The following is a 10,766-nucleotide window of genomic DNA, read 5'->3' as shown; positions in this document are numbered from 1 at the left end:
ATTTTAACCAGACACGAGCAAAATTTCACATAATTCACAAACGATCATGGGAGAATACATGCCGAAGAGCAGCAGTTGAAACTGAAAACTGCTATTTCGACGTCGAAACCGTCGTGTTTAGTCTGGAGGGCTGCACTGCATAGAACATCAAGAAGAAGCTTGAAAGACAGTTGTAAATTCCGACATCCGTTCGAGTTTGACGACAGAAGACTTTCGCGACAGAAACAAGTAGAAGCGAACAGGGTCGTCGAGTAGGTCTTCGAGCCTTGGGGATCTTAATCCTTGCTGAACCGTACCAACTCCCATGAGATGTCTTCCAAACTAGATGTAGACCTCTTACCATAACTTCTTCGAATGCAGGAGCAGTGCCCTCAGCAGAGTCCGCTGCCGCAACTGGTCTGTGCTCGACATGGACAAGCTGATCTCGGCGGATCCTCTACTCCATTCCTGTCAGAATTTCGCTCTTGGGCTACTTCAGACGGCAAAGGCGACTAAATGCTACCAGAACAACGGAGTTGATCTTCGGTCGATTCTCCATATTCGTGGACGTCATTTCCGATGGACTGCTCCGGATGGTTCAAATTCAAGGTGGACCTCCCAGCTTCTCTGAATGGGGATTCACTACCCGCAATAGACTCCATTGAAACCCACTCATTCCTGATATCAGAGTTGGGAGTGTCGAAGTATTTTCTCGCTGACTAATGACCCTCACTCCCGCCAGGTCTACACAGCTTCGAGTTTTCTCGTAACATGTTGCGCAGTGTGTGCATCACCCACCTCGTGGCCTTCTCGATGATTAAAGGACCACTCCAGCTCTCGCAGTCCTTGGCAGATTTGGAGGAGATCAGTTCGAATCCATGACGACTAGAAATTTAATGCCCCCAAGAAAAGGGACCTCTCATCCAGAATGTAACTGAGCCAGTCTAGGAAACAGCTGTCTTTTCCTCTCGACACAGACGTCATCATCATCATCACGACTCCTCGAGTGCTGCCGCCTCGCTACACACCATAGACAGTTCACTGGGTCATATCTCACTACAACGCAAGCCTCATCTCATTCCGAGCTCCATCGCATACATGAGTTACTTGAGCTACCAAACCGATTCACAAGCACTTTTGGTGAGGATCTCCACAACATCGCCAATTCTCACGCTTCTCGGCCCACCCAGGGCCGAATGTGCTCATGCCCATCATCAGAGAGACCACGTCCTGCCCTAGTTCCGTATCTTCCCACTTCATATGATTCACATATTTAATACTATCATGCCATCCATATCGTCTCGGTCATTGTCAAACTCCTCGACACGATATTTCAACATCCTAGGGATAATCCCACTCATCACATACCATCTCTCTGAGAAGATGCCAAACTCCACGAGTTCTCTTAAATTCCAACCAGTAGCCGATTCCTCCAGACGCTTCATCAATGCTACTCTCTAGATACTCCTGCTTCACGTCATACAACAGCAGAACCACACTCACCGATTTTTAACCCGTCCTAGCCCAAAGACAGCAAGTTCCCACAAGTACCCGGGGATAATCTCATCCAAGAGTAATTCACCTCTGGACGAGGCCCCATCCTTCCCTCCCTACTTCGACGTCAGCTCTCGCGCAAGTCGTCTCTGACATTCGAGAATCTGCCAAGCCTCTCACACTCGATTTCTCTCCCATCATCGTACTACTACCCCGCCTTTATTAACAGCAACTGCGTCTTCCTCTTCCTCGACAAGCTCTCTTCCTCTGACCTCAGCCTCCGTGTATCATACCCATTGTATTTCCCATACTTATACCCAGTCAGCTGCGGGCACAACTCCTTCTTCAATCGACGCCACTTGCCACGCTCAAGCCCAGCATTATTGCAGTTTGTCCCAGGACTATCCCTAGGGCTGGAGACTATACTAGAAGATTCCTACACACACTCCAATGACAGCTGTCAAACGACTGCGTCAACTCCTTACTCCTGACGTCAGCTCCCACTGCGAATCCACAGCCTCATCGAGCTCAGTCTTATCGAGCTCAACAGCTTCCGTGTGAGGAGGCGGATTGAGGAATGCCTCTAAAGAACCCAGTTCCGGCTCACTAGCATCCTCACGCTGCCTGAAAACAAATCCAAGGACACCTTCGAGGTTACGAACCTCCCAAATCGGAGAGAAGCCAATCCCTCGATACGATAGGAACAGTTTCCGACGTTAACCCAATATTACAAATATGACTATTAATAGGAAAAAGTTAGTAACCATAATACGCTTTATAATATTGGAGCTTAATCCGTTTTACGCGAAGTGGCGTAATACTCTTTGAAACGCCGATGCAGTAGTCGTAAAATATGTTTTTCACTACTGTTTTTCATATCACAACTCCTGACATGGTTTATTATTAATACTTTATCTTATACTCCCTAGCCTTATACAATGCCATTTCCTTTCTACACGGCGAACCCTACTTAGGATCTTTCACAGCGTCTTGTGCCCCAGCCGTCGACCTTTGCAGTAGTTGCCCAACTTCCTCCAGTCGTCTCTGCCAGTCACTTTCAACACTGTCTCGCTCCAGCAAACCTACCTCGCTTTCATCACACTGCCACTGCAAGCTCACAGGAGGGTCTCTGGAGGGTCTACGCCTCATTAATTCTGCATAATACGGCCAATACCATCACCAGCCCAACTCAACACGCTCAGCTGTCCGTAGAAGCAACTGCAATACTACGTAGAATCACGTCCTCAGGCATGCACAAGATACATAGAATGGGCTCATAGCAGCACGATAGCCAACGACATACTGCCCAATGATGATAATAGTTATGATCACCCAAAACCAGCTGCTTCGCTCCGCTAAGCAATGCTAATTTCTCAGACCATCCGCCCGTGTGATGGGTCGCCACCACTTTGATATCAACGCCACTTTGAGGCTGCCTCAGGACCCTCTTAGAATAAAGCTTCCTTTAGGGTTTACAGTTTTATAATGAAGTATAGATGGGCAGAATTACGTTACGGGCCGTTACGGCTCACTTTTACGGTTACGCTTCAAGCCCCGTACCGTGAAATTACGGCGCCGTAACGGGGCTTACGGAGATGCAGAGGACAAAACGAGAATTGATGATTCAAGTCGCCTAAATCTATTTCATGTGAATGCGAATCCGTGGATGAGGCCGGCTTGGCAGTTCCGGGCCAACCTCGGAGTAAGACGGACGCAATTTGCAAATGAGACGAGTGGTAAATGCGAAACCAAATGTTACTCTCTCATCGGTTCGGTTGGATCCGATCCCCAAAAAATGAGTTCAATAACTATTTGAGCTATCGTGGAGTGCATTACAGCGAATGTTTCCGCCACATTTCCCGAAAAGCAATTCAGCACCAACCGTAAAGTCGTAAGGCCTTTTCGTAACCGTGAACAGCTTACCGTAAAAACCGTAAAAAACGTTACGCTGCCCATCTATATAATGAAGTTCCTATATGACGAAAAGGCCTATAATGAAATGATGAAATGATAATGAATGATAATGAATGATGAACGATGAATGATGAATGATGATGATGATAATGAAATGATATTTTCCTATAATGAAAATTCATTAGCCAATTTCCTGATGTCGGGCGTCGTCAAGCAAAGTCGCACGAACCTAAACCGTATTCCACCACGAGCAACCTAAGATACGACAAGATACTCCCCAGAGTAGCAATCCTATCTCTACTTCTTTCCCAAATCCACTCCGCGCTAAGCCCCGCCTTAGATCGAGATTCTCGACACGACTGAATCCACTACACCGTCTAAGCTGCCATCTCCCCCATATCCACATTCCTTAAGCCGCTCTTGAAAGCGGTCTCGCCTCGTTCCTGATGGACCTCTAGACACAGCGACTCTACAGAACTCAATCACTCCCACCGGGCCCACGAGAAGCGACCCCACTTCCTTGGGCCGCTGATGCTGCAGTGTCTTGACCGCATGCAGATGGTTTCTCGGTCTCTTTTTTCCACTCCAAGACAGTTCTCCAAGTACGGAGGCGATGGATACCAACATCGCTGCTGGTACAGCATCAGTACCTACTCCCAGTCATACCACACCACGGCCACATCTGGAGCGGAGACATTTTCAAAGACTTGGACCATAGGCCCCGCATGGGCTCAGCACACAGCTACCAAAACAGTCCAATCCACAAAATGCCTCAGGACTTCCAAACTTTCCAGCAGCAGCTCCTCATCTGAGAAATATTCCCTCAACAAGGCGTTCAATCGCGTCATGTCGCCATCAGTGTCGTCATCAACAGTACCGATGCAACAGCTCGAACTCTGGGGGGGATGCCATGTCCCAACAACGAGTAATGAAGAGCTACCATAGTAGTATACAAAGGTTGACATAACCATAGCAGATCGACCTCAAAAAGTAGTGGACGAATGTCAGCCAAGGACTGCCTTTCGTCGCTTCCTTCCTCCTTGCCAGCTATTGGCGAGGTACTCGCTGCATAGAAGTTCAATGATTCACGCATCGGATCCTCAGCTCCGAACGGATAGTCTGGAATGGCCCTCAGCTTGTCTAATATAACGGGTATAGGTTGTTAAAGTGTTCCAGGGAGACGGAACGACGTACGAACGATTATGCTCGGGAAAAGCCTTCCAAATTTTGAGCGATTTTACACAAGTTAAAACGTCGCAGTGTTAACTGAATTCCGCGCAAGTACAAACAACACCAGAATGGCCCCACCTGGCTGGGATCAACCAGAACCTTTTCCACCCACCAACGGCACCGCTCCCCCTGGTCGTGGGTACGACGCCACCGAGCCCCCGAGCATACCAGCTGACCACAGGTCCCGAGACCACGGCAGAAGGGAGCGCAGTAGACGACGCCGGGGCGGCGCGGACACTAGCAGTAGCAGTAGGAGCCGCTCTCATGGTAGACGAGACAAGAGGCGGTCCAGGCGGGACAGGTCGAGGAGTGAACGACGAAAGTCTCGGAAGAGTGGCTGGGACGACTCCACTGAGCCTAGTGGGCAGCCTCAAAGCAACTTTAGTTCATCAGCCTTGGGAGGGGCGGGACTTGACGCTTCCACTCTGCTGATGCAACAGCAAGTACTCGCTGGTGGTGCTGGGCAAAATAAGAAGGCTAAGGAGCTGTATGTGGGCAATCTGGCCAAGGGCCAAGCTAATGTGGCCAACGTGAAGGAGTTCTTCAACACGGCATTGACAGCTCTCCCCGAGTACCAGCACAAATACGCCCACATCCTCCCAGCTGGTTGCATTCGTGAGGTCCGACTCTCCCCATGCGGCCAATACTGCTTTGTCGAGTTCGCCTCTGAGGAGATATGTCTCACTGCCTTGGAGTTTGATCGAGTCGAGTTCCTAGGCCGTCAGCTAAGGATCGCCAGACCAACCGGGTACACCCCTCTAGGGCCTCCCCCTGCCCCCATGGACGTCAGCGTCCTCCGGGTCCAGGGTTTCCTCCCACAAAAGGCCATGCCTGCCAACCCTCAGCAGGACAAACGACAGAGAGAGGCCTACGTTGGGAACCTGGCCTTGGGTGTGATCACCCCACAGGTCCTAAAGGACCTTTTTGAGCCCGCGTGCAGCGTCCTGCCTGACTACAACTCCGCCTTGGGTCCGCCAGTGCTCGCTGCTGACGTCCGTGGGGAGGGAAGGTTCGCCTTCGTCGAGTTTCAGAACGACAGGCTGTGCAGTGCAGCCATTGACATCTTCAACGGCATGGAGGTGTTGGGCCGTCGCATAGTCGTGGGCCGCCCTCAGGGTTACGTCGAGCCCCCAGAGGGCGCCGCCATCCCTTCTGGCCAGCGCTCTAACATGCTGGCTTGGGATAGCGGTCAGAGTTGGGGCATGAACCAGGGATGGGATGCTGCTCCACAGGACTATCGAGGACACCAACAACAACGACGTGGTTTCGATGATACAGGTTCCGCTGTTGCAGCAGGTGCGGAGGCCGCTCAGTCACTACTACACGGCTATACGAGATGAATGATCTTTTCTAATACAGTAGGTTAGTTATGATATTATTATTCCTTAGCGTTTGAATTGACCGCCAGAGGGCGTCGAGTTGTCCGAGGAATGGTATCGTTATGTGTACTTTAGTTTTTCATGAAGCCATGGCAGAGTTCTCTTGGCCCTCAGTACCTCCTCAATACCCTCAGCCCAACGGCCCTTCGCCCACCACTCCGACTATGGCCTGGGGTTCCTATCAGCCCGATACTGTTGCCGACGTTGGGGGCCTAGCACAGCCCTATGGGGCATCGGGAGGTTCACCTAGTTTTGATGTTAGAACTGCCCAACAACTACAACAACAACAACCAACGACGGCGCCTGTACTATCGCCGGGGCCTCATCCTTACTATACGACAGGATCATTGATAGACCCTAGCAGGACGCCACAGGTGCGGATGCGACAGACCTCTCGAGGAGGACATGCTTTTTCAATGCAGGTTTCCACTCAGCTACCGTCTACTGCAACAATGGGAATAAACCCGTTAGAAGAGCGGTGGGAGGTTGCACTGGTGGGGTCTAGTACTGTGGGAACACGATGGTCATCGTGGCGTCTCAGATGTGTATCGGGAAGTGCTTGTCGGCTCCAGAGACTGAGCTCGGCATGCCCCCAGCTGTCTATGGGCCCTGCGTTCAACCAAGCGGCTTTGTAGGTGCGGTTTGGGGAGCGCAACGTGAGGTGGGTTTTTCTTTAGTCGCCCCTCATGGGCGATTTTGTGGCGGAGCCTTCGCCCAGGAGTCGGAAGTTTAGCGCTGTCTCGGCGACCACGCAGTTGTCCCAGTCACAGCCCCAACAGGTAGGTTACCTAGGCTTGCCTTGGACTGTACTATGTTCCTTCGACAGGACCCAAAGGCGTCTCCGAAGGCATCTTCGACGGTCCCGGATGGTAGTGTTAGGCAGATGGCCCCTCAGCTAGAGCAAATGCAACAGCAGTTGGACACTATGACTCGCCACTTGCAGTCGTTGGTGCAAACCAAGGTAGGGCATGATGGGCTCCTCGTGGGAGAAGGGCGGGGCCAGGCTCAGGTGCCCCCGCCGCAGCAGTACCCGACATATGCTAGTAGCCCTCGGTACCTTCCTGCGACGTCGCAGCCTCCACAGGCCACTCCGCGTGACCATAGGTGGAGCTCGGTTGCTACTCTACCTCAGCAACAGCAGCAGCAGTCCCCTTATCCGGCGACGGATCGGCCAGCGAAAGTAGGCTCCACTGTGTGGGGGGAGTTGCTGCCTATGGTGTTGTATGCAGACCTCGTTGCTGGACATCGAGGAGAACGAGCGGAAAATGCGGGCCCTCGCGTATCAGCTGAAGAGGCTCCAGAAGGACATCCACAGCACTAGGCTGGGTTGATGATACATCTGTTACTATTTACAGCCCTACTAAGGATCGTTATACTGCTTTCTACTAAGCCTGGTGTATGTGTTCTCTCTGCCTCCCCGAAGGCTGGGTCAGAAGTATTGCTGATTTGTCCCACATGCCAGCCCAGGTCCTGTGCAACGCCGTCGATAGATCCCTCTCGTGGCTGGAGGGCCACTTGCCGGTGGAAGCTGCACGGGAGAAGTTCCCCTTGGTCAACACTGGGATAGAGTTGGCCGATACGTATGGTCGGCCCTTGGTCGTTAAGGTTGACTCGGGGCTGGATGGGGCTGTCGATAGAGGCAGCAAGCTCTTGGAGGTGAACTGGTGTCTTGTGCATGGCCAGTCCTGGGGTATATGTTCGCCTTTTTCAGCTGAGCTCAGGAGTTTCCTCTTTAATTATGCAAGTTTATATATGAATTCGGGTAGAAGTAGACGAGAATTTCCCAAAATTCCCTCAGAATTCCCGTATTGTCACCAACACATGTGATTGATCGTGAGCATATTCTCCTACACTGTGCAGGACTTGTTGCCTCAGAGTATTCGGAGCAACTCGGATGCGATAGTGGCGTTGGTCGGACGTATGAGGGATTCCTTTTCATCTAACAAACAAGTTGTGCAATCGAAGATCACAGGGCTGGCTGAGGATGGTAGGGGCCAGCTCACCCACCTGCAGGAGCTCACTGTCCAGACCGCGACGGAGACCTATAAGGTGGAAATGGTGTGGTATCATTCGGAATAATTTAGAATTTTATTCAGGTTGCCTCTGCTAGGATTCGAAGCATACCCCGCTCTCTCAACATTGACGTTCATCTCGTCTTTGATACCGACAATCGCATCATCGGCGGCATCGTTCGCGCCAAGGACAAGCTTATTACTATCACCACTCGCGGTAGGTTGTAGGAGGCTCCTGGTATGGGCACCACTTCACGTGGGCAGGCCTCGATATGACTGTTGGCGAGGACCGTCGTAGAGTGGTCTTCGAGCGCGGCACGGAAGCCTTTGATATTGTCATGGGGTATGCTAAGAAATTCGTACCGGCTGTTGGTGGAAGTCCTTCGCCCCTCGCTGAGTCGGCCTCGCTGGCTCCGACCCACTAGGTGGCCGCTACTTTTTTTTCATGAAAGCCGCTGTTCTAACTTTGAATAGATCTTTATTATGATATGTGTAATTCATAGATCTGTGGAGTATGTAGCAGATTCGACGGTGCTCAGTTTTCTATCAATGATCCCATCCATTTTGAGGAGCAGTGGGGGAGACAGTTCCAATAGGATGCGAGAACATGTGATTTTTTTGTCGAACTGGGCGGTTTCTGAGCTTGCTGGTGGGTGTATAGATAGTGAGTATTACAGTATGGTTGAGTGGATGATGTATTGTGTTGTACTACGGGTGTAAGGAGTCGTTAGTGTTGTGAGTAGGGCATGCTGACGGCAGAAGAGGCTGGTCCTGCTGGGCCGACGCTCGATGAGGGTTGTCTCTCAGAGAACGGCTTTATAGCCCATGTAGGAGTTGACCATGTGATGGTATCGGCTTACTAAGTGGGGTGGTAGGAACGTTCGTGTGAAGGGCCTCGTCAACGCTCCTCATCTGTGATCTTCAAGAGGCACCTCACAGGAGAGCTGGTAATGCAGCCTGGGCTGAGTCGACATCATTACGGTAGAGCCTCAGGCCAGACAAGAAGAGGAGAGGGCTGTGTTGCAGGAGGACCTTAATCGTCTGGCGAGGCAGTTGAATCACTCAGGACTTGTTGGGAGGATGGAGGGCCCCTCGGACGGGGTGGAGGGAGGTATCCTATGGGGGCTAGGAAGGGCTTGACGATTGCTCTCAGACTCTACCACTTCCGACCACCACGATGAGGATGGTCCGCCAGAGGGCAGTCCCATGATGCATATGTCCTACACGGAGATGGCCTGGAATGCGTTCTTCCTACCTGTGACAGCGCCATTGTGGGTGGGGCGATCGGCAGTGAGTGCGACTAAGGCTGCGGCTTCGATGACCAAGGATAAGGTGCAGGTAGTAGGTGCAGGCGGGGGGGCCTTGATGTCGTGGAGCTTGCATCTGTACCTTATCTCAGTCGACGGTGCATCGTATGGTCGGGCCGGTCCTGGCGAGAATTTCCCCTATATACCCCTTGATAACCCCTCTTCTAGCAGCTCTGAATCAGCTCACACCGCGAAGGGCTCAGCATGCTGGTAGAGTCGTGTCGACGGTGGTTGCCTATGGGTCGAAGGCAGTGACTAGTGAGGAGTATGCGAGGACACAGCAGGCGACGAGAGTGCTGCTTCGGGAAAGCGTGGGGGCGGCGAGCACACCTGAGGCACGTCAAATAGTAGTCCTACTGGGAGAGCTGTGGATGCGGATTATGGACGTTATCGCGTCACCACAGTGTAGAGCTGCGGGCCAGAGTGCGCATCGTTTGGTTGTTGGTGGGTTAGCTGCGTTGCACTCTACCAACACTGATAGATTTGTAGCAGCTGTGTCGAGGTATGTGTCCGCAGCTGTGGACTTCCTGGCAAGCGAGGACGTTGCGGCTTTCATTGGGGCTACTCTGAGAGACTTGGAAATGTGGTTAGAGAGCGAGCATGAAAACTGGCAGAAAGAAAAACGATCTCGAGCGGAGCGAAGCAGAGGTAGGGCAGATTCGGTAGAGGAGAGTGGCAGCAGTCCGGCATCTCGTGATTCGAACGCTGTGGACATGTTTGGTGATGGCGAGTTGGAGTGTGACGTAGCTGTGGCTGCGGGGGAGCTGGCTCGGCAACAGCCGGAAAATCGCGAAGTCCGCCGACGACGACAGCGCGTATTGCAGGACTCGGTGGAAAGGATGCCCCCACCTGTTGATCGAGGTGCTATGAGGCGACAGGGCAGTGCTATAGACTTGGTTGGAAAGGGACAGGCATTTCTCGAGCGTATCGAGAAGACGGTGAATATAGGGGTATTGCTCATAGGAATATGGTCTTTACTTGGCATGTACGGCCTCATCAAATTAGTAGGCCTGACTTGACACTTTCTAGTATCTGTTGCTCATGCTTGTTGGAGTTGGAAGGGGTTTATCGATTCTGTCGTAGTGCAGCGAGTGCTTTTCTTCGAGGGGGGGGGCTTCGACGCAGTTTGTTCTCCTTTACTGACTGACCCACCAATGAACCTTCCAGTACCGGTGGACAAGATGCCATAGTGCCTCAGATGGGGACGGCAATACTCCGTGTAAAGGGCATATAATGAGACAGGGTAGTAGTGAGGAGGGTGGATGCTGTCTCGGGGGAGTCCGATCAGTTTCCCCGAGTTATATAATGATCAGAAATCGACGGTCGAGTAGAATAGACTATGTAATACAGCACTTGCCAGGCACAACTGACGCTGCTGTTCGGTGCGGTAGCAACGCCTCGGAGATTGCGGGGGTCTAATAAAGTTACTGTATCGGGTCGTGGGGGGGAAG

The 10,766-nt window shown here is 51.9% G+C and overlaps 6 protein-coding genes across 6 annotated transcripts in view; 5 read left to right on the top strand and 1 right to left on the bottom strand.

Moving 5' to 3' along the window:
- Pmar_PMAR013725 (splicing factor U2AF 65 kDa subunit, putative) overlaps positions 1–176 on the top strand; it is a gene marked incomplete at both ends in the record, with an annotated part of 1,304 nt that extends 1,128 nt beyond the window's left edge. The window contains one exon of the mRNA XM_002765613.1: positions 144–176. Within this exon, the coding sequence (XP_002765659.1) occupies positions 144–176 (33 nt within the window). The remainder of the gene's footprint in view (positions 1–143) is intronic.
- A 1,505-nt stretch (positions 177–1,681) lies between these two features.
- Pmar_PMAR013724 (hypothetical protein) lies at positions 1,682–2,418 on the bottom strand (the record flags this gene model as incomplete). Its single annotated transcript, XM_002765612.1, has 3 exons — positions 1,682–1,909; positions 1,959–2,097; positions 2,384–2,418. The coding sequence occupies 3 exons, from the start codon at positions 2,416–2,418 to the stop codon at positions 1,682–1,684; spliced, it is 402 nt and encodes a 133-aa protein (XP_002765658.1).
- A 2,267-nt stretch (positions 2,419–4,685) lies between these two features.
- Positions 4,686–5,957, top strand: Pmar_PMAR013723 (conserved hypothetical protein; the record flags this gene model as incomplete). The annotated part of the gene is made up of 1 exon (XM_002765611.1): positions 4,686–5,957. The coding sequence occupies one exon, from the start codon at positions 4,686–4,688 to the stop codon at positions 5,955–5,957; it is 1,272 nt and encodes a 423-aa protein (XP_002765657.1).
- Positions 5,958–6,076: 119 nt separating this feature from the next.
- Pmar_PMAR013722 (hypothetical protein) lies at positions 6,077–7,380 on the top strand. The gene is made up of 7 exons (XM_002765610.1): positions 6,077–6,370; positions 6,419–6,490; positions 6,538–6,627; positions 6,674–6,775; positions 6,823–6,957; positions 7,000–7,176; positions 7,226–7,380. Exons 1-7 carry the CDS (start codon positions 6,086–6,088, stop codon positions 7,325–7,327), a joined length of 963 nt encoding a protein of 320 aa, XP_002765656.1. The 5' UTR covers positions 6,077–6,085; the 3' UTR covers positions 7,328–7,380.
- Positions 7,381–7,427: 47 nt separating this feature from the next.
- Pmar_PMAR013721 (hypothetical protein) lies at positions 7,428–8,668 on the top strand. The gene is made up of 4 exons (XM_002765609.1): positions 7,428–7,652; positions 7,872–8,045; positions 8,093–8,225; positions 8,273–8,668. Exons 1-4 carry the CDS (start codon positions 7,452–7,454, stop codon positions 8,431–8,433), a joined length of 669 nt encoding a protein of 222 aa, XP_002765655.1. The 5' UTR covers positions 7,428–7,451; the 3' UTR covers positions 8,434–8,668.
- Positions 8,669–9,223: 555 nt separating this feature from the next.
- Positions 9,224–10,334, top strand: Pmar_PMAR013720 (hypothetical protein; the record flags this gene model as incomplete). The annotated part of the gene is made up of 2 exons (XM_002765608.1): positions 9,224–9,346; positions 9,408–10,334. 2 exons carry the CDS (start codon positions 9,224–9,226, stop codon positions 10,332–10,334), a joined length of 1,050 nt encoding a protein of 349 aa, XP_002765654.1.
- Positions 10,335–10,766: the final 432 nt, after the last annotated feature.

Source organism: Perkinsus marinus, assembly GCF_000006405.1.
Source record: "Perkinsus marinus ATCC 50983 genomic scaffold scf_1104296975428, whole genome shotgun sequence".
Taxonomy (NCBI): domain Eukaryota; phylum Perkinsozoa; order Perkinsida; family Perkinsidae; genus Perkinsus; species Perkinsus marinus.
Note: the sequence above shows the minus strand (reverse complement) of the source record. Positions and strands in the feature narration are given on the sequence as shown.